Source organism: Lipophrys pholis, assembly GCF_963383615.2.
Source record: "Lipophrys pholis genome assembly, chromosome: 12".
NCBI classification, from domain to species: Eukaryota; Metazoa; Chordata; class Actinopteri; order Blenniiformes; family Blenniidae; genus Lipophrys; species Lipophrys pholis.
The window spans coordinates 10418605-10442503 of NC_137641.1; the positions used below are offsets into that span (position 1 = coordinate 10418605).

The 23899-nt window shown below is 43.2% G+C and overlaps 1 protein-coding gene across 1 annotated transcript in view; it reads right to left on the bottom strand.

The window, feature by feature from the left end:
• Positions 1–17386, bottom strand: part of whrna (whirlin a) — a gene marked incomplete at its 5' end in the record, with an annotated part of 229962 nt that extends 212576 nt beyond the window's left edge. The window contains one exon of the mRNA XM_080477670.1: positions 16595–17386. Coding sequence (XP_080333796.1) covers positions 16595–17386 — 792 coding nt within the window. The remainder of the gene's footprint in view (positions 1–16594) is intronic.
• Between the last annotated feature and the right edge of the window lie 6513 nt (positions 17387–23899).

The following is a 23899-nucleotide window of genomic DNA, read 5'->3' on the forward strand; positions in this document are numbered from 1 at the left end:
CATGTGGCGATGGGAACCGAACCGGCAACCTTGCGATTGGGAGACGAACACTCTAAAAACCCAACCACAGCCGCCACACTGCAACCGGGCTTCTGTTCTACTAGAAACTGCTTTTTCTTCTGCTGCCCCTTCTTTTCAGACATAGTCAGCTTATTTTGTGGAGGTGCATAGAATTTCAACTGGGTATGGTAAAGAAATTTTAATTGTTGGGAAAATTCCATAAAAAATAATCAAAGTACAACTCACAAGATGGAGTCTACATAAATAAGGTAATGTATGGTTTTTAGGTCAAAGGTGATCGTTTGGTTCGGATTGAGGCGTTCATTACATGAACAAGTCAGGGTCATTTTGTAAAAACACCTCAAATGCAACGGCTATACACTGAAGAAAATTATTCTCAGTCATTTCCACAAACACAAAAATAATTTGTTGAGTTAATGTAATTTAATCATCACACATTTCAATCTATTCATATTAAGTAGATTGAATCCCATTTATTGATATTATCTGAACAACATGTATTAGAATGAACCAAATAACAACAAGAAACTCAATATGCTCATGTTAATCAAACATTTTTCTGATATGTAAACCGAAAAACTGAATAGTGGAATTTTTTGAGTGCAGGAGAAGTTTTTTGGACTGTATTTTTAACAAGAAGGTTTCATTAAAGTTGGCTTCATGTTGAGATTGTAGTCATTTTCAGCTGTAATGTTTGTTTTTTTGTGAAAATATAGACATTTCCATCACGTATACTCTGCAACACAACAAAGAAAAACTTTAAAGTCGTGCTGTTTGAGGCCCCTGAACTGACATCGCTGGTTCAGATTACAATTTATGTGAGTTAAGGTGAATGGCAGAGGCAAGAAAATGCATTAACAAGTGGCACAACCAATGCTGTAAATATTCCAATCGTGTGTGTGTACGTGTAATCGTTTTACTCAGCTTGTGGGCGCAAAAGAATGAGTGTATTTAAAGAGTCTCAACTAAAGATGGTGGACCAAGAAATGTACTCTATGACATAGTGATCAGAGTAACTTAGTAAGCTCAGCCACGCTATGTTGTTATGGTTGAGAATGGGAGGCCAGGGAAGGCACTGTGTGTGTGTGTGTGTGTGTGTGTGTGTGTGTGTGTGTGTGTGTGTGTGTGTGTGTGTGTGTGTGTGTGTGTGTGTGTGTGTGTGTGTGTGTGTGTGTGTGTGTGTGTGTGTGTGTGTGTGCGTGTGCGTGTGGGCCAGCTTTGCGGTATCAAATGACCATCAGGGCCGCTGTCCGGTTGTTTCAGACATAAAAGAGACATCTGGGCTCCGCTAACAGCTCACTGCTGGTCGTCTCTGTGTGCTGAGAGGGAAATAATGTGATCGGACAGAAGCACAAAAGAGGATTTTGGTTTTCACCAGTGTCCTCTACGAGCAACATGTCAGTGATTAAGAGTAGGTTTAAAAAAAAAAAAAAAAAAAAAACTGAATCCAGTCAGTGTCCTGAAGACTCCCACTATTCTTACTCCGCCCCTGCTCTTGATAACGCGCACATCAGAAGAATTCACAACCTCCCAGGAAGTCTAGTTCTCAGGAGGAGATTATTTAAATCACCCTCTCTCGTGCTTATGCAAGACTAATGAATTCCCCTTCTTCCTCCTACTGTGGGAGAGTAATCACTGACTGGCTGCTTGCATCAGGCAAGCAAGGAAAATTTGCCAGAATGTGCTTGAATCTGAGTGGGTATGTCTCTATTATAGAACGGCAAAACTCACAAAACCACAAAAAGAACCCCAGAGTGTCAATCTCTGGGGCCTAAAAGGTCTCTGCTCCTACAACCACCCCGACGATCACATGTAACACGATGCAATGAATGTGTACCTTCTACAGACTCGACTGGTCTTCAAAAAGTTTTACATTTCCCATGTCATTTTCCCTCTTTTCTCCACAAGAACGACGCGATAACTCCAGCGTTTTATGGCTTAGCTCAGTATTACCAGATTATTAACGCAAACATTTCCACAAACGGTAAAACCCGAAACAATCAAGACAACTAAGACTTCATTGGCACGACAACGTTTCAAGTGAATACGCACCGTTTCTGCATTTTCTTCTCAGAAAAGTTTCGTGTTTGCATGGAAGCGGCAGGAACGTTTAAAATGATGTCGTTTCCATGTTGGGCCACTAGTGGGTGCCGTTTGTTTTTGTAATGAAACCAAAAGCACTGTGGTGCACATGGGCGGTAGCAGCGTTTCCTCTGTCTACGTGGAGACGAAGCCCGAGTGTTTAACAAACGTTTTTCGTGGCTACGACCACCTTTGTGTGAACGGGGCCGAGTGGAATCTCAGTATAACTTGGAATGTATTGGAAAAAAAACACGTATGTGTATGACATTAATATCTTCTGTGCTTTGGGATATATCTATTTCCACTGAGAACAATTTTTTATTTTTTTTTTTAAAGTTCCACCTTGGGAGCCGTTTTCAAAAAACCCAACGTAGGTTTTCTGTTTTTACCAGAAAACGTTGTCGTGTAAACGAGCCTTAAACATCTGTGGTTCTCAAAGTGTAGGGTGTGTTCCACTTCAGGAGAACATGAGAGCTTTCGGTGAGAGAGATCCAGAGGTCATGATTTCTTCCAGAGAAATTAAAATTTGACAGTAAAAATAGGTACTGCTGCATCAAATAAACCTTTTTTTTTTCCTGTCATTACTTCAGATGATGGGGTTTTGTGACCACTGTAAAAAAAGGATCAAGCACAGTGAAGAATATCAGCAGAAGTCAGCGAACACAAGTACGCAGCAGCTGCTGCTGCTCCACATTAACCTGCACTTGTCCGAATGCTACGAGTGGGAAGTGAAGAAATTACGTATTTCTTTCTTCTCAGCACCTTTCTAAAAATCATGAACACTCATTTTTAAGGATTGCTTAAATTTGACCAATTTGAAATTATGTCTTATTAGTAATTCAGAGGCTGTGTGAAGTTAAAAAAAAAAAAAAAAGAAAAGAAAAAGAAAATGAAAGCCAGTTTGGGAAGAGAAAAAAGGTCTTTAATCATGTATGTATGACTCCAGAAAAGTCTGCATCTTTTGGCTAATTGACTCTCAGAGCAGGATAATAATCACCTGAGCGTGTGTGTGTGTGTGTGTGTGTGTGTGTGTGTGTGTGTGTGTGTGTGTGTGTGTGTGTGTGTGTGTGTGTGTGTGTGTGTGTATAAATATACCTCTCTCCGAGTTCCCAGCTTATAATTACATTTTGTCTAAGAGCAACAGACAAAACCAAAGTAACAATGGAGGCTTGCAAATACTCATTGATATTCAGAGCATGACTTTCTATGGTCTTACGACTCCCACAGCGGCTGACATGAAGCCTCGGAGGAGGGAAAGCACGCACACACACACACACACACACGCCCAGAGGCTTGATTTAGCTGTAATTCCCACCTGAGGTGAGAGCCGCCGTGGCCCTCCATCTAATCAAAGCAATCAGACTGAACCCTCACTTGTGCCTGAACAACCGTTGTCCTCACCCTAACATAGTTTTTATTTTACTTGAACAATACAAATCAAACCTTTCCAATTCGATTTAATGACCTGACATTATGGCGGGCACACAGGTGGGAAGACACTCCCAGCAAACTGAAAGTGATATCCAGGAGTTGATTTAATGTTTGTCTAAAAAAAAAAAAAAAAAATTACTTTTTAGCTTCAGTCTCAATGCAACCAATGTTAATGTGAGGATCAACCACTCTGTTGAATCTCCTCCATGATTTACTGTAGGACTCTTACAGGAAGCCGCCTGCTTTATTAGTATCAGGAACCATCATAAAGTGCCAACAGAGCTTTTTACCACTTGTGTACCAAATGCAATGAGCATACATCATTCTCACACGAGGTGTGACTGTGACGTCCTCAATAAAAGCTCATGTCTGTTAAATTCAAAGGCCCCTGGGGACTAATAGAATAAGTCATATCCTGCCGGGAGACGAGAGTGCCCAGGAATGGAGGGATTCACTTCATTGACCGGATATTAATGGCCGCTTCCGGTGATTTAGCGCAGTGGAGTCCAGGTGATGGATTGGGGACACCTTCGCTGTGAACTGAAGCATTTTGGTTTCTCCATTGTAAAGCAATTAGACTGTTACAATCCAGTCACTTTGGCAGGGACTCTTGTCCCCAGGTGGGCTGGGCGGAGGTGGATAAAAACACACACGAAAAAAGAAAAGAAAGATGAGCAATTTGACAGCAAAGAGGGACGCAGAGATGAGACGCCTTTGATTTTTGAGGCCAGTTCCAGAGAAGAAGCTCTCGGCCTCAGGTTTGGATCGATTAGAACCGACCTCTGGTGGGAATGCTCTTTTAGCCTGAACGCCATCATCCATACCCTGGTGGTCCTCAAGCGGTCTGCTTTTCACACCAACCGTGGTGAACCCCGGTATTGATCGAAGACCAAACCAGCCAAAGAGAATGTGAGAAGCTGCAATCTGATTCAGAAATAAACTGTGGGCCACAGCTTGTGGAGGCAGGGTGTGAAAACAATACAAACGCGCAGCTAACGCAAACTTCATCTGACAAATACAGCGAATGTCAAAGGGCGAGTGTGCAAATAACCTCCATGCATGATAAAATCATTTAGTGGCACTATCCAGTGTTGATGGTGGCAACTTTAATGTGTTTTTGCTGAAATTCTTGAAGCATTTTTAAACATGGTATTTGTTACAGATTGGTGGATTCCTAACTATCCGAGCAGCTGTGCCTCTTTGGCCCTATTTACCCGACAATGTCGGGTAAATTTCAAGCCATTGAAAACGCAACTTTTTGAAAACACCTCTGACTCTGTGTAAATGGGAGGAACGCAACCACAACCACAATAAATAGTTCTTCTACAAATGCTCAGTAGATGGACAATAAGAGCAACGTTTCCTCCACAGTGTCATGACTCCCAGTCCATACTCTCCTGGGATTTGGTAGTTTTATAGTTGATCAGTCACCTGGAATAGCAACCAAACTTCATCTTCTGCTCATACGAATGTCCGTGTCCTCCCATTGTCAATGTTTATAATCATTGTTCTAATTGCGGATGTGTGTGTGGTTTCATTACTAAAACAATCCAGAGCACCCACTAGTGAGCACTCCATCGTTTCCATGTAAACTGACATTGTTTTCAAAACGCTGCTGAGTAAATGCAAAACTTTACGAAAACCACAATGCAGAAACGATGCGTTTTCACTTGAAAAATTGTTGTGTAATGGCGGCCTTAAACGCTCCTTTCACTCCTAATGATGTCACTGACCATGTGGACACCAAACCTAAATGTCAGTTGTTTTTGATTTATGTTTCATACTTTTCCAGCCAAAGTCGTATCTTTTTTTCCAAATTTTTCAAAAAGTGCCGATACAAACAAATTCAAAATTAGCTCATATTTTACCTTGAATGGTAAAATGAGATATGTTGCATGACTTCTATTGATAAATGAAATATTTGGTTTTTTTAAATCAACAACACCCCCTTTTCTTTTTTTTTTGGGGGGGGGGGGGGGGCGTTCTAAAAAAAGAAACGTCTAAATTGCAGCCAACTGATTTTGCAGATCAGAAGGGTTATCTTAATCAAAACCAAGTTATGATCAGGTGCTGGTTTTCTCATTCTTTATACTTGTCAAGTGCTTCCAGGAGCCGCTAGCCACTGCTAAGCTAATTACACACTACGTGACGAGCCTGAGGAGGTTTAAGCCGATTATTATGATCAGACATCCAAAGGCTTTTCAAAACATTTCCATGTTTAACGTTGGAGTCCATGTGATTTTACATCGATTTTCCAGATGCGATTCAGAAAAATACTTCATTATTCCAGCATCTTGTTCAGAATCACTGGTGACGCCACATTTTTTTTATATTACTTACGTTCTCCACTCTATCGGTCCATTTGGCCAGAGACCTCGAAAAGTTGATTCCAGACAATGTTTCTGAGCAATCACAAGATCTTATAGGTGGAGGAAAATACAGCCAATCTAATCCCAGGAGTCTGTTTTATGCAAGAGTCAACACTGTAGTGGAAGTTATGCAGGTTCAGTCAATTAATACGAGTCATAAATGCTTTCTGCATGTTTCTGCTTGAAATATCACTGTGGATATGAGCAAAATGTTGGTTTATGTTTGGGTCTTGACAAAGAATTAGGATTCTTCCCGACAGAGACTCTGGACCAGAGGTGTGAAAAACAGATTGAAACATATCTTATGGGCTTCATTCTGAGGAAACACTGAGGAGAATGATTGCAATCTAAAGGTGACTGTGAAAATATCAACAGGGTTAAAACATGACGGCATAAAAAAGTCTGCTTAAACACTATAACACGAACTCCTCTGTGTGTCTCCATCATCTCTCGCTCAGGATTTCACCACTAATCCTCTCAGCCAGTGAACACTTCTGTATTTACCAGAGCAAGATGCCACAACCCATTTCATTAAATCTGTTCATAAATATCTTACATTGTAATCACGGAGAGGAAACGAAATGCAACAATAAACAGTGTGATGCTTCTACTGAAAGACAAACATTTGGCTACTATCAGCAAAAAAAACAACTAGTTTCTCTACCCCACTGTTATATAATATTGATGGTTCAGAGAAAGCTTGATTGCTGCTTGTGTTTCGGCCAGACGCCTCACGCTCTCCGTCGGTACTCCCACCCCATTAAAGAGACTTCACAGAGACTCGTGCTGATGGATCAGGCAGTTTGCGCTGCGCTAACATTTACTCACATTTAGATAATGTTTCTCTTCGGGATTACAGGAACCTTCAGCGTGAGAATACACGTGAACGAAGCCCGATATACAACCAAAGGAGTTCTTTAGGAACTACTGGGCCGACACGAGGGAGGGAAAAAAAAACACCTCGAACAACAGGAGCAAAAGTTTGCCTCCGTCCTTGAGGCTGTTAAATTGCAGCAGCGGGATAATAAGGAGAAGAGCTGATCCTGTGAACTTCAACCATGACTCGTTTGCAACTCCCATATATTCACACGCAGGCAGAACTGGAGGCCGGCCAGTACGAGCCCGTGGCCAAATCACCGCTGGCCGGCGGAGCGGCGAGGTGCAGAGCTTCCCGCTCAAGGGTAGCACAAGGGGAGCTTTTGAAGTTCATTTTGTTAAATCAGAGTGTTCCAGCCACTTCAATCTGCTCCCTCGCCATTCCACGCAGCTGTCGCAGGAATATAATAATCCTCCACAGCAGCATTATGGATTAAAATACAGGCCGTGGTTTTGTATCCTGGATGACAGGTGCAGCAGTGAAGGGATACCTGGAAAGCTGGGATTTATTTTATTAATTGATTGTGGTTGTTTGTTTTGGCAAAACAAAGATCCCAATTTGTGCTCTAATGTACCGAGAAGGCTTGTTTGTACTTTCACTGCGATTGTACTCTGAGTGATCGCAGACATGGAAAATCCATTTAAGGAAATAGACACATCAATGAACATCCCCGCTTCCAATCTGGGCTTAAGGCCATTTTTGTGGAGTTTGCATGTTCTCCCTGCAGTGGTAACCCGTCCGGCCCTAAACACTGCCGTCACCCAAAAGCCCTTATTCACACAGCGTTTCATGAGAAAACGCATCATTTTGTGTTTTTTGTTTCTGAAACATTTTGCGTTTACTCAGCAACATTTAAAAAATGATGGTGAAAATGAATCGAAATTCAGCTGCTGGAGACTGCAACACCCTGCAACCTTGAGTTGGATAAAGACGTGTGAGAGACGGATTCACATCAAACCCTAATTCTATTTTCCTCCTAATCCCAACAGAGCAAGTGTTGAACATTTTTAAAGATTATTGTAACCATTAGCTCATTCTGGACACTGATTCACCTGTAACACCATAACTGAATATGTTCCCTGCAATGCGATGTTTTCTCTAGGAACATCAGCTACGATGGCTTTTCATGGGGAGGGGGGGGGGGTAAAAGAGTGCGGGGGCCTTTAACCCCCAGATGCTCAGGTTGTATAAGAACATGATTACATGTGATCCCTGAAGGAAGCAGCTGAAACATCCTGATCCACTCCTAAAACCCATTTTCTACCCTGCCGCCCATAAAGTTCTTTAAAGCGGAGCATCCTTCTCTATGCTGAGTGGATCATTTTGCTCAAAGGCGTTAAGAATAAGTTGAGAGGAGACGGATTTCGCCCTTTGTTGTGATTTTACCAGTGTTAGCGTTTGTCGTCTCTCTTTGAAAGTTAAAGCCGACTTGTGGGTCCCTCCAGGCAACGAGATGCTCTCGCACGCACACTTTAAAGACAAAGCCGCCGCTCTGTGTTTTTTGATGCACGGTGATGAGAGTATGCAAACACAAGGCCAGAGGCCAGGCCGAAGGGAACCCGCTCTCATTCATTCTGGCCCGCTCGGCACTCCGCTTGATCACTTTCAAAAGCTTCGGTTCAGCAGATCTTCACCCTGCTTGAGGACAACCAGCAGCCGGAGCTCCATCTGAAGATAATATCCCGACGCACTCCGCTCATCCGTCAGACACATCCTCTTCCTTTTCCCGTAGTGGTCGGAATTATTTTCTGTTATCACCATCTTGCCCTTTTCTCCTTCCTCGCCTCCGTGAGAGCGGCACATTACAGAGGTCCGCCAGACAGACGCTTCAGATTCAACATTACTGCTGATTTGTTATCTTTTAGAGAAGCCAGAGAAAGAAAAAATACTCTCATAAGAGAGGCTGTAACAGCTCCTCTTACGTTATCAGGAATTATGTGACAGTAATCAAAAGATATTTGTCTCTATTCTCTCATACCCGCGCTCCGTTGACATGACAATATCTCAAGTGAAAACGCATCGCATTTGTGTTTTCCTTTCAGAAATCTGTTTTCACGGAAACGGCAGAAACACTAAAACAGATGTAGTTTTAATGTTTGGCCACTAGTGGCTTGGCCGAATGGTTGAATGTCTGTGTACTCGGCATTGTTAATGTTTGTAGTGTATTGTTCTCTGCGCACAAGAAAAGCAACCAACAGCACCCACCAGTGGCCAAACATTAAAACTACATTGTTTTCAGCGTTTGACGTTACCCTGGTAACAGACACCGTTTCCAAAATGATGCCATGCAAACGCAAAACTTCTCTGAAACAAAAATGCTAAAAACGATGCATTTGTCGCATAACCTGGGTACTCATTAGTACTGAGAGGTGAAGACTAAGACTATGAAACAGCTTTAATGCCGACCACTTCAGGAAATTGTTGAAACACATTGACCAGTACCATTTTTCTACTTTGCACCAATAAAATAATATTTTTAAAACAATTTTTACTCGTAAACCTAACGACAGACACAAGTTTTGACAAGTCTTAGACCTTTTCTATCTGAGCAGAATCCCTCCGCTGTGCTTCTTATCTTGACATTTACAAAAAATGTCAACATAATATCCACAAACTCCACGTGAATCCACCTTCTTTTATGGATTTCACTGTTCAGCTTCTTGTTCTGAGTTTATACGTGAATACTGAGTGACACGTGACAATACTCAAATACTTCAAAACGAAGTCATGGAATCATTACGATGACCGGCCTCAGTTTGGAAAACAAAAAAATCTTTTTGAATACCTCCAAATATATTTTGATAGGGAACAAGAAATTACTTTCTCCGTTGAACCGAGAGAAGATAATGAGGGAAGAAAGTAATCAGTGTTACCCAGAGGTCTGAGGAGAACCCAAAAGCCCAACATATTCCCATTAGTATCATACACAGAGGCATCGCACATAAATTAAAAACAAAACAATGAATTCTCAAGACCGTTGTCTTCATTTTCTGCACATAAATTGTCTTTTGCTTGTGGAGAATAATTGATATGACCTTTCTCTTAATGTAACCTCGCCTCAACAATTAGCGCTGATAATCCAACCAACAGCTGCACTGGCTTTAAATAGCATCTGATTCTGCCCCCGACACATTGCTCATTCACTCTGTTTTCTCCCCGGTGGAAACTCTTACTCTGGCTTAATCCACTACAAGAACAAGCTTGTGTTGCTGATGTCTTTTGGGGACAGTGAACGCAGGAGTTTACAGTTGAATTTCTTTCTCCTGCTTCCTGAAAGGCTTTGGCCTCGGTCCCCGGAGGCACCGCCGGGGCGAGCTGGAGAGTCGGCCCCTCGCCTGCGGCACTACAGTTTCATTATGGTCCACATTGTGGCGTCTGGACAGCGACAGGAAAAGGGATCGCTTTGTTCCACAAAAACAATAAGACGTCGTGTCTCGTGTTGCCACAGAGCGCCTGAGCCGACGACTCCTTAATTTGATTGGTTTATATGGAGGACGAGACCAAGCAATGTCACGATGCGGGCAGGACAAAGTGGAGTCACGGCGAGGACGACACGGGGGATGACTTTGTTGTCTGACATGGGGTCGCGTCTCCCTCCTGCTTTTATTAGTTCTTAACCATATCTGGAGGCATTCTGGAGAAATACTGCGAGCACCGAACAGGGACCGAAGGTGTTGGGAGATTAAAAGAAATGAGATCTTGGCCCTCGTAAATTCAGCGAGCCGACGCCGACGCAGCTGCCAGGGAACCCGGCATGCAGAGACTCGCCTACCAGTTATCAGACTGGAAGCCGCCCTGCAGACGACTCATGACTCAGCGGGTTGATTCCATCGGCAGGTGAAAATCTTACTACTTCCTCTAAAGTGATCTGGAGCTTGGAGTCGATTCTGGGGTTGAATGGCGGATCCGTCTTGTCTGACGCTTTCAACACGCAGGCCACGTTTAGAGAGCTTCTTCACTTGATCCAACTGTCACTGTGCATGTGGTGAGAACTTCATTTAGAGATCCAGTGCAGGTGCTTCTTTAAAAAAGATGTCCGGTCGGGATGAATCCTGAAAGCAAGCCACTCTGGAATTGGATTTCTACTGAGTATCAGCTAATAACTGCTACGACTCCATGACTGCAAATGTCTTTTTTAAAAGAATTGATCATTCAGTTCCCGTACTCACAGGTGTAAGTTGGATTAACATTTACTGAAGTTGTTTTCAGAGCTGCTTCTTCTTAAAACAGCTGCTGCTGCTGCTGGAAACACAGTTAACGAGGCAGCTTATACAAAGAAACAGTGAATGTGCAAAAGCCTTTTGGAAAAACAAGTTGTTTTTTTTCTGTTGACATGATTGTTGTTCCAGTCCTCTTTAAAAAAGACAGATTCTGCTCATGTTCTTACTGAGCGTCACAACTTTGAATCAAAAATCAAAACCTTAAAAACTTTTTGGGGAACCGGTCAGGTGAATTGGACAGTGGATACAGAACAGAAAAGGATGGACGAACAGATGTTTAGAAAGTGGGAAATGTCATCAAAATGTTTTAATTAGTCACAATTGTCATATTTATTATGATTAATCACACATTTCTTTCAAATCAAAAGTTCTACCATTTGGTATTGTGGTGGTCTTACTATCGTTGTATGCTTGTGTTTGTGGAGCCGACAGCAGGAGGCGACTGAGGAGGGCGAGAGAGCTGTAACACTTATGCTCCATATTGAATCCAAACGCTTCCTTCAGAAACATACGTGGACGACTCACTACTGTCGTGGAAGCTGCTTTAGTAGTTCCTGCTGCATTTCTTCAGAAATGTACATCACACTGCATTATGCCCTCATTATATGACGCCCGTCTGTACATTGTCAGGTCATTTCTTGTCATTAAGTGAGAAATTATTACAACTTTTTCTGTCCTTTAGTAAGTCCGTTAACATCCTTCACTAATTCCATGATCAGGTTCCACATTCTGAATGCGCCACAAAACTCAAAGTGAGGCTGAAAATGTGTGTTTCCCCATGCACTTTGGTTCACTTTCCATTTGAGGCTGCTAATTATAGAGCTCTGAAGGAGCTTCTTGCGATATTGGAGTTGAGTTTGAGGTGATGAGACTGGATGAGATGAGCCGCTGTCCAGACAGCAGCTTATTCAGCGGTGACATTTCATCTGTCTAACGTGCCGGGAGCTCAGATCCTCTCTGCCTTTTACAAGCTTCACTGGGACATTTTAATACCCCTATAAAATATGGGAAAATTAACCAAAGAAAATTATATTGATTTCATCCTTTTAGTAATGGGATGGAATAAAATACATCTAGTGTGTTAACTGAGGTACTATGGATTAAATGTACTAAATTATTTGCTTAAAACAAGAATAAAGTGCTTTGAGAGTCAATCTGCAGCTCAATATTGGGGCTCATCCTCCCAAGGGAAATGTTTGCATAACGAGGGAAAGAGGGGGCTATATGGCCATTTCTTCTTATTTAAAAGAAGAATAAACAGCGTTGCATATTCAAACACATCACTGAATGTTTATGATGCTCGGATTTATGACAGAGCCTAAAGAAAACAGGAAAGCCGATGTTTGTCTGCACACTGTGAGGTTGTATTGACGGGCTCAGCGGTGCGCCTGGCAGAGCTCTAAAAGGTTAAAGTGATTGCAGTTCTAAAAGCATGTAATAACATTTAGACTAAACCCGAGAAGAAATAAAGAAGCACAACTGAAGCGAGGCATTAATGACCTCCACGGGGGATCGGAGCCGGGCTCCGGCCGGCCGCGAGCTCGTCCTGCCGGGATAATAACAGCGAGCGGCGCCACAGCGGCGTTAGCAACTAGCACTTGTCGTAATGACAGATGTACTAAAATCATTATTGACAGAGAGGATTTGTAGCATTGTGAAAACGGGATTTGCTGACGGCGTCCGACTCACTCAGCGAAGTGACCTGCACTCTCTATAATTAGCATCATCAAACTCTGTCCGCTCTCTAATTTACAGCAGAAGCTGCGGCGGGCCGTCCCTCCACTGGAGGGAGAACGTCCAGGCTGGGATCACGTTCTGCATAAGGTGCAGAGGCGTTCTGGTGCAGTAATGTGAGGGGATTTATACTCAGGGGGGGCAGATTCAGAGGAGTGCATGATGACACTGACAGAACGAACAAAAGTTAAACTTTTCACAAGCTTCACGCCACAGATTTGAAAGCATGCAGCCGCCCAGTAAAACCACAAGTTCCACCTGAAGGCTCCATTGGAGGAAAAGAAAAACGGTCTCGTCTGGCGGTATGAGGTAAATGCCTACGGGTGCAGTATTTAGGATTAAACACAGGTAGAGGATCGCCTTATGGCTCAGCCCACCATAAAAAAGAATCTAATAAATCCACACACGAGAGGAGCTGGCGTGAGTGTGAGCGACTTTGTCCACGATGAGTGAAGGTTAGAGAGGACTCGGTCTGAGCCATAATCCCTGGTCATCAGAGAGAACAGACCAGTGGCCTTTCCACTACTGGCACTTTCTAATAATAAAACACAAAGAAAAGACTCTGAGATTTTTGGCACTTTTGGTGGTAATTTTATTGAGACTACCCGGCATTGGCTGCTTTTTTTGAACAGATGAGTATCTCTATACTCCGAGTGTCAGAGAGGACACTGAACTTTATCCATCTACTTTTCTTCATTTGTCTTTTTCATAGTGTCATTGAGATGAATATCTTTCCATACGAGACATGACCACCGAACATTGTGATAAGGAGACGAGACGACTCGGATGTCCCCGGAGGTGTATTGAGGTTAAGAGGCGCTTGTTCACTTTTTAAATTGAGTGATTACATTAGGCGAAGTCAAACAAATGCAGTACAGCAGGTATTAACTTCACCATCCAAAGAAAAAAAAAAACGTATAGCACGCCGAAACCCCACTCAGATAATTTGTGTCAAAGTTACATAACCGTTTTTTGTTGTTGTTGTTGTTGTTGTTACATAACTTCACCCTGTTGTAGACTGACAATATTTAGATAACTACGATAGCTCCACGTATACTGTTGCAGTCGATTCTGTAAAACTGTTTTACATTAAATACTACAACTTTGACAACGTTTTATCTATTTCCCATTGTGCTCATTACTGAAACAGACCACTAGGTAACCCACCTGAGAGTAGATGACACAGTGGTGCAAGAAGCACAACTGCCCCCTGGCTTCCTTGTGGTGTGACTGCAGGCACACAAGCATCCAGGTACAGTACAAATACAGACATGCAAAGTGCATTTGTCCAAGACTGTAAACAAGTCTGATATGAAGCCACTTGAGGGGCGGCACAATATGTCACAAAGGTATATGTTATACATATGACAAAAGACTGAACGGCAATAAATTTGATTCCCATGAACTGATTCTCTGCAAAATCAAAATGAATTTAAATATGACATACATGTAATTGATTCATTCACACAAAAGTGTATGGCTACATAATTGAAATATTCTCATTGACTGACTTACTTCCTGTCTGTTTGCGAAAGGCCAAATGTCAAAAGCACCAAACTCAAGAAGAAATGACCAAAAGCAAAAAAAACAAAGAACTGCTCTTCTTTTCAAAAGTCCCCTGGTGGCTTGTTGATGCAACTGCAGTGGCCCAAATATAGCAAATGTCGACTAAGGGCAAGAGAAAGAGCACTGTTTTTGTGTATTAATCATGTTTTGAATTACCTTGTGAATGGTGCGAGAGAAATATTCACACTTTCATTGCATCAGCCCTATCTGAAGGAGATAAGCGATATGATCTTCACTTTTTGTCCCACGGTGGGGAAATTTGTATCGTTACAGCAGAAAGTGGACAGTAAGTCAAGAGAAGAGTAGCAGAAGAGAAGAATACAAACAATAATTCACAAGTACGCAAAACAATAAGAACAACAATATTACTAAAAAGATACAACCAAGACAATGACGGATGAATAAGGTCGGTAAAAAGCCCAAAACATTGTTTGTGTTCATTTATATTGGTGGCGCTCCAGCTGACACAATGGGCTGCAAATCAGCGGTTCCACCATTTGTCCAATCTTCATGTATGGGTAAGCTACGATAAAAAAATACTGTACTCCACCTGCATCATTATGTCATTGCACAGCTTAGAGTCTGTAGTATTGGGGAAAAAAATGCATTTCTTCTCATTTCATGACCCTGGCACATATTTGGATAAAATCATGGAGAAGTTACACTTCACAGAACAAGCTCGTTACACAAGATGAAAATAAAGACACAGAACACATAAATATGCCATTTCAATGGAGTCCACATAATATCAGGTTCAAGTGTTACCTCCTGACAAGTTTAAATATCATTTCAAAGCTTAAATAACACAAGTGCAGTTTTATGGATCTGCTAAAACACTCGAGTTAAAGTATGAAACTGTGATGAGAGTTTAGCAAAAGGGTGTGGGTGAGTGCAATCACTCAATGCAAGGAGGAGAGAAAGAAACAAGCAGCATGGAGGGAACCGGCTCAGGTGGATGTTCAGAACCAGGGACAGCTCCATTTAAAAACGACAGCAACAACAACAAAACAAGGTCCAGCAAGGTTTCCTTCTAAATCAGTCCTTTCTGGACACAAATCAAACAAGCTCTTTTAGCAGCTCATTTCCTAATCGGCCCTCTCTACGCTCAGGCACATTAACAATAGTGCTGGAGGTTAAAGTAGTCTTTATTCTCTCTTTATAGCTGCTGGGGGAAATCCTCCTCGAACACAAACACACCTCAGTGTTTCCCCTATAATTACTAAAGTAGCCTAATTTGCCCCAAACGCGGTTTCTTAATGAGCCTAAAGCGTTGTTATACTTCTCATAAACAACATTACATTCTGCCTCTGGGCTTCTCTGGCTGCCAGTTTGATCACCAGAAGGACGCATTTAACTTGGAAACACACATTTCTTCTGTTGCACATATTGAAAGGGGGTAAGTGAGGATCGCTGGATCCCAGAGGGAAACTCTGCACCTGTATGGTTACCACCTGCTCTCAGGGTGTCTGCTTACAAACATGTAGTAGCCTTACACTGCTGCTGCTGCTGCTGCTACTACTGGTGCTGCTACTACTGCTGCTGCTACTGCTGCTGCTGCTGCTGCTGCTGCTGCAAATAACCAAACTCTGACTCCAGCCTGCAAAGTTACCCTGTTCCAATCTAAATTGTAGACCCTGAGACCAAACACACAAGTACAATGAGGTACACTATATTGCCAAAAGTATTGGCTTTCACAACCATATAAACTTGAGTGGCATCCCATTCTTAAACCATAGGATTTAATATATTGGTGGTTCACTTTTTGCAGCTATAACAGCTTCAACTCCTATATGAAGGCTTTCCACGTGGTTTGATTTCCACATTTGTGAGTTTTCGTAGCCTCTACCTTGGTGACTGTGTTGCTGTTGTTTCCAATCACTCCCACTTTGTTATAGTTCTACTAACTGTTAGTTGATTGTGAGGGGAAAGTCCTGGCTGGACTCATTGTACATGTGGCATCATGTTACTGCGCCACACTGGAATTGACTGAGCTCCCGTGAGAGACACATTCTTTTACTAATGTTTGTAGAAATCGTCCCCATGCCGAGATGATTGAGTTCACAAGTGACTGCAACACCTGAATTCAACCATTTGGAGAGCTGAGTGAATACTTTTGGCAATACAGTGTATGATCTGATCACATCCAGGAGATGTGGGTCTGGAGGGCAAAGCCAATGCAAACATTTCCCACGATTCTCATCTCGATGATGATTTATCCTCCACTGAAGAGACGCGTGCGCCAACTGAAACTTGCATGTTTGCAAGTTGAGTGCTCAAGAAAAGTTCCTCCTTACCTTCACCGCTTCGGCATGAGTGACTTTCTCAAAGACTTTGTCGTTGACTTTCATGATCTGATCGCCCACCCGGAGCCCTTCCTTCTCCGCCAGGCTGCCCGGCTCCACCAGGGACACGTAGATGCCCACGCCGTGCTCCGAGCCGCCGCGGATGCTGAAGCCGAGCCCCTCGTTGCTCTTGTGGCGCTTCATGCAGACGTGGCGCAGCTCGCCCGGCGGTTCGTGGATGAAGTTCCTGCCCAGCAGAGGCACCAGCGGAGCTGTCCCGTCGCTGCTGGTGCTGAAACTATCCGGCGAGCCCCGGAGCGCCACCTGGAACTCTGCGCGGTGGTTCGGCGAGTAGTGGCCCGGGAGGGTCGGGCTGGCCCCGGGGAAGTCGCCCGGTAGAGGAGGCGGCGGAGGCGGAGGAGGAGGAGGAGGAGGTGGAGGCGGCGGCGGGTCAGCGGTTCCATTGCTCGCGATTAAATCCGACTTTAAGTAGAGGCCCTCCGAGGTGTACTGCTCGAACAGGAGCTGGTCGGAGCGCGGGATGACCAGACGCAGCATGGGCAGGAGCTGGCGCTTGCTGGGCGCGTTGAGGATGACGTTGAGCGTCTGCACCAGGTCGTACACGTTGCGCTTGGAGTGGTACACGTTGAGGCAGTGGATGAACTGCTCCCTCTCGAAGTCGTTGAGCAGCAGGTTGAGCGCGTTGTGCAGCTTGCGCACGTTGGCCGAGAGCGTCCGCGCGCTGGAGGCCACGGAGTTGGCCGAGGAGCTGAGCGACACGCGCTCCAGGTCGGTGCTGCTCATCCTGGCGGCGCAGCGCGGGTCGCGCGTTAGAGAGGGCGCATCACGGGCAAGACGCGCGGGTGCAGTCCAACGCGTGGCATCACGACCGGTGGAGGAGTTGTTCTCCGTTTAGACCCATAATAATCCGCTCCTGCACACAGTCTATAATTTCATCCAACTGCACTCCGCAAACTTCACTGCGTCAACGGCCCGGTGGAGAAAACCGTCCCGCTGCGCCGCTGAGCTCACTAAATGCGCCACGTCAGGCTCCCCGCCCGCTTGTCATTAGCCGCCGTCTTATTTTCCAGGAGGTCAGGTGGCTTCCGAGCGGCCGCGACTCTGTTGTCCGCCTGCGACCGTAAACAGCTCCGCTCTGGAGGCGCAACTAACCACTGGCGCAAACCCGCAAACGACGCGTTTTTCTGCTTCACAGTCACACAGCGAGGTCACAAAGCGACAGTAATAATATCCTCGAGGCTTAAAGGGAAAAATAAAAGGCAAAAAAGTTGTTTTAGCGCTCTGATGCGTCCCGGGGAGTTCATAATATCCGGCTCCGGTTACGTTTTAGTTCCAAACCGCGTCCCGGCGCGCGGAAATTGCGCGTTAACAAGCAGCGATGAGCGAAAAAAGCAGCCGCTGTTGGTTGTTTGTGTGTTTATTATCCGGGAGCTCTCCGTGCGTCCTCCTGCCAGACGTTACAGCGACTGACTAAAGTGAACAGCTGAGCTGCTCAAGTCTGAGCGTCCTCAGGATGTGACGCAGCCTGACGTCGCCTGGAACAACCTGAGCGCGCACACCTGAGACCAACAAGCCCCTAATAAGCACACATCACTTATCAGAATGTTCTCATTTTAGATACAAACCCTGAAGGAGTCATTCATGATGAAGTAGTTGGTAAACATTATATTTTATTTTCTGTATATCAAATAATGCGGTTAGTTTTGAAAGTACACACACTGTACACTATCACCGAAGGCTTTTGTCAATTCATCAATCCAAGTCAGTTTTATTATTCAATTCAATTTTACTGTAATCTGCACAATAAATCGGCTGGATCATTTCTAATGTCACTGTACTATAATTTAATATATTCATACCTCACTTATTGTAATACAGTCAGGGTTGCCTCATGTCCTTCTCCACTTCATTAAATACTTCTGGTACAATGAGGAACCAAAAGACCTTCAGTTTCCACTCTGTCATACCTCCAAGCATCAACTCGGCCAAACTCTTCAACTCTATGGCCAAATCATTGTGTGAATGCTGAAGGCAGTTCCACACCCTGGGCCTGAGGTCTGATTCACATACTTTCCTCTTTGGCCCCTTTTAGGATTAAATTGTTTCATTATATCCTCTAGTAATAAAATCCCACGGATTGTGAGTTGCGTTTGACTGGTCTTATCAACTCCCTTGTGAGTTTTATCTGCTCTTTGTTTCTTTGTCACGTGTTATTTATATTTTCATTACTGTTGTGTTTGTTGATGGGGAAGGATTTCATATAAACCCCTCGGGATTCTTGAATTTTTTTCATCTTTCCTCATTTTGTGGAAATAAACTTAAAATAAATAAATAATTAAATGAATAACATACATGTCATCAGAGAAACCAAAACAGGCATTTGAGGGTGATTATTGCTTATGTCATTGTAGTTGTGTTGGTGTTTCATTACACATTACAAACAAAGTGTTCCCTTCATCTTTTTACAATAAATATTTAATTTGATATTCATGGGAAAAGCACAGAATGAAGTAAAGTAAGTGGATGCTGTGTGGAACCTCCCAGCACATTGGCGCCTTGGAATTGATTGAAGGATCTAAAAGGTCCCAGAGTGACTGTCTGGTCAGTGGTTGTGAGAAACATTCAGTGAAATACTTGAAGATCTGGAGATTAAGATTAAGATTATTCATTACTTGTATTAATGTGTTTCTTTAATTTTTTCTTTAGTTTTTATTATATATTTCTTTTTACGTATTTGTAAAGCTTTTATGTATTTCTTTAAATTCTTTGTAAAGCACTGTGAATGGCCCGGTGTTTGAATGATGCTCGATAAATAAATTGCCTGTAAAACACAATTGCATGTGGCTGCGCAGTGGTGTGGAAGTTTAAAGGCTTCGAATCCCAAACCGGGTCCTTCTGTGTGAAGTTTGCCTGTTCTCTTGTGTGTATGTGCAGGTTTCTTTGTGGCTATTCCAGTTTCCATCCCAGAAAAAGGGTCACGTCACGTCATTTCAAGATGAAGCGTGAAGTAGATGTCCAAGTAATTCACACGCCAAGAACCCGCATTGGTAACACCACACAGTTTATTAGATTCCAGAAAAGTTTCATACACATGGAGGTCAAGCCAACCGGGAAAAAGAACAGGAGGAAAATTGAAGGTTTGGTTGAGGAAAGGAGCAACAGTCACAAAGAGAAGAAGGTTAAATGCAGATTAGGGAAACTAATTGACAAGCGGGCAAACAAAGGATTAAAACCCTGTAGTAGACTTAATCTGTTTCATGTGAAAATGCATCGTTTTTGCATTTTCATATCTATACAGCAACAATTTGAAAATTATGTTCATTTACACAGAAAAGACACAACCACTGTAAATAACATAGTTGGCACTGTTGTCATGTGAACGGACAAGAAAGTTTGGCATTTTCACTTGTTGTGGTGAAAACAGCGTCTCAGACTCAAAGGCAAAACAGGGGACAGCGCATGTACTTTATGCACCCTGGAGTAGGGAGGAATGACACACAAATCCTCAAAAAGTAATCAGTGAGGGCGAGCGGGAGGAGACGTCCCTCCATCTTGTTTCAATCAAATCAGATAATTTGCAGGGCCTCACGAATCTATTTCATCAGATTTGCATCAACTGTTGAAAGATTGCCATTTATCCGTTTCTCTATCACAACGCTATCAAACATAACATGAACAAGTCTGGTTTTGATGTTCATCTTCATTGTTGTTTGGGTTTTCTGGACTGACATCAGGGTTTTTTTCCCTGCAGGTCTCTCGCCGAAGTTCCGCCTGCTATTTGAATCCTGATCCAAGAGTGTCCTTGAGCTGTGGCCCCAAAGGAACAGAGTGGACTTGAGCCGGCTCCCAGAGTGATTAATCAAAAGCACGAAACGCCGGTGAAATCAGCTGCAAAAGAAACCCTGTGCACTCAGGCCGCCGTGGTGACAAACGGCGCTGTGCAGCTTCGGGAGAGCTTAAAGCTGCTTGCTCTCTAAAAACTGTGAGTGCTGCAAATATTCCTTCAGCTGAGTTAGCCAGTCACTGGAGCAGCTACGACCCGGGCAAACTGTGCACCATTTGCTCTCAGAAACAGAGTCACAGTGTCACTTTAAATTGACATTAGACCCAGGATGTGCTGGCTGATAAAATCTCTTATGTCCAAGCAACTAGCGAGGTTGAAAATGGGCCCAACAGATGGGAAAAATGAAAATGGTTTTCTGAAATGAACCAATAAGACAAAGATGTAGAGACCGTCGGAGTACGTGAGGTTAAAGAAGAGCCCAGAAGGAGTCAGCCTGAGAGTGACACGGCGGAATTTGTCAGCAACCAAAGCAACTGAGATTAAAAACACAAGCATCCAATCGCATATTCATGGCTTCGGAGGAGGAGGTTTACCACTTAATGATTTCTTCCACTGAGCCAATCGTTCTCCTGCTAATTAGTTCAGTGGACTGTTTATTTCAGTGTGTGGTAGAACCGACAGACCAGATCTCCTAAATGAAAGCAGTGATCATGCTTTCTTTTTGATGTAACTATTAAAGAGAAATGATGAATGTTCAGCAAATCAACAGCAGTGGCTGAAGGTTTGAGGTTACACAGTAGTTTAGCTCGAAACCGGCACCAGAGTGATTTTCTTTTTTTTTTTAATTAAGTTGTAAGCAATCACTGTAACACGGGAAAGTTCATAAATATAATGGCGTGAAGTAATACTTGACACAATTTCTTTTAAATTCATCCAACCAACAACAAATCTTCCAACCACAAACCCCAATAGCATCCAACCAACCGACCAACCAAGGTCAGGTGTGTGATGATCAGAAAAAGCCCCGGTACTGACGGTCCCACTGGACTTCTATATTGTCCCATGCCTATGGAAAGACTGGATCCCTGGACTATAGAGGTGTGGACGATGCAGTATGCAGGTTACTCATCCTGAAGGTGTAAAGTCCTCGGTATGGCTGCTTTTTATTGACTTGTCCTCCACTTTTAACATACTTTAGCAGATATTTCCGTGAAAACTTTTGTCTCTGTCTTAGTTGGCTGAGTAATTTATTAATTTTTTACTAACAAGTTACAGAGAGTGAGAGAAAACAGCCTTTTATCAAATATCCTTTATTCATACCAATTCCCCTCAAGGCTGTGTCCTCTCTGCTCCTTTATTACTTTCATCCACACATACATGACGGAGCCTTTGCCTCTTCTTGTTACTCTACTTTCTTTAACCCCGAGACATAAGTTTTGTGTTTCCAGAGACTCTGACGCTGTCCAGGGTGTTTCCCGCCTCTTGTTCAACGGCACCGAGACACCCCAGCTCCCATCAGCCGAGTCGGGATAAAGGAAAGATGAGCGGCGAGAGAGGATTGGGATGCAAACACTGTGAGGACCAAATAATTAACACTCGGTCTTGAATGAGCACAACAATACTGTGCACCAGTGAAATAGTGTGATGGAGTTTTCAGTGGCTGAGAAATTCATTAAGAAGTAATAGAATATGTAATAGAATCAGAAAACTGCACCAACACACTGGCTTGAGGAGACTCCATTTCCTATATTTGTCAGGACCGGTTTGGTCCATTTGGATATGAATTCGCACTGGGATTAGAAATGGAAGCATATCTGGAATATTTAAAGAGTGAGTTTACATGTTTTGGATAGCAGCATTCACATTTTCATAAATCAGAACGCAACCCTTTATCAATGTAATACGATCTGAGAAAAGCAGGGCATATGAGAGAGTGTATGGAAGAAGAATCTTTAGTAAAGAAAAATACATTTAGCTGTGACTCTTGGTGTAATAAATATAAGATTAAATAATTCAGATCTAAATGAGCTCTTTGTGTATTAAAGGTCTCCAAAATTAACCGGCTTGCGTGGAAACTGTCCAAAGCCAATATCTCTGTGTGCTTCGAATGACACGCTGCTGCTGCTGCTGCTGCTGCTGCTTCCAGTCGCTATTACAGTTTCAAACGCCATTTTTCATAGTAACAAACACCAAAAAGGCAACTTAAAGCCAGTTTTCCACTGTAATTTCAACACTAAACGCTCTGGGAGCGTCCATTTGGGTGCAGGCAAAAGCTGTTTTAGTTTGTGAGCATTGACTTCAGCCTCATTTGGCTCTGGTTGACCGTTTTATGGTTGCTGGTAATGACACAATAGCAGCCCATCAGCTCACGTTTAACAGCCTTTACTGTAGTGCCACTGGGCGCTGGGATCGAAATCTGCCGACCACCGCTTCCATCACATGAGCAGTTTTCCCAGAACTGTAGTTCTCCACGTCAGGCTCAGAAAATGTGTCCTCTTACTTACACTAATTGGAATTTATGAAGGTCAACAGGAGGCAAAACGCCTTGATTGAGCGTCCAAACACAAAACCAAACGACCGTCAGCAACTCTATGATTTGATAGACATGGATTGGGAAAGAACTCGCTCATACTGGGTGAAGTTATAGAGCATTGTCGTTTGGATTGTCAGTTTTTCTTCTCTTTACGCGGAGTCTTAACTCAGTGTTTAACAATCAGATCTCAAATGTGTCTGTTTTGGTAACTGTCACTGGTAAATCAAATCCTTTATTAGTACTAGGGATGCACAGATAGTCCTTTTTTTTAAAGGACAAGTACAAATATGAGTACTAAGCTTTAGCTATTTGCTGATACTGATACTATTAACTAACTAACTAATCAATCTTTCTTAATCCCCTCGGGGAAATTCCTTTTTTTTTTTCCCCCCACATTGGTCAATCCTAACTCCAGGATGTGGTGCTGCAGCCACAGTACAGGGAAACATGAAAACTACATTGGGGTTTTTTTCAGCGCTTCTGCTGTTTCTGTCCAAAACAAACTTTGCTTCCAATACCTTCCCTGCTAAATGTGAAACTTTTCTGAAACGAAAGTGTAAAGAGTGTTTTCACGTGAAACATTATCGTATAAGCGGTCCTAAGTAAATGAAAACGTTTAGTTAGTAGAGAAACTCGGCAGAGCGCTGACCTTCCCAAACGCCACGTTTGTTTGTGGAGACAAGTTAGCATCACTAGCATGTTAGCCGTTAGCTCATATTGATGCTAACTCGGTAGGTCAGGTAGCGCCATCACTGTGTGAAACACTGAGCAGGGGACGTCTCCATGGCAACAGACGCTGATCTCCTTCGATCTCCTCCATACGGTGCTTCTCCCAGCCACTTTATATGGGAAATTATTACACAGTTTTTGGGGGATTTATTCAGAGCCAGTTGACCGTTAATCCCCAAAATCTAATCGCCTGGTCCTTCGTTTGACGATGACAAATCTTCCCTGAAAATCGTATGCAATTCGGGTGAGT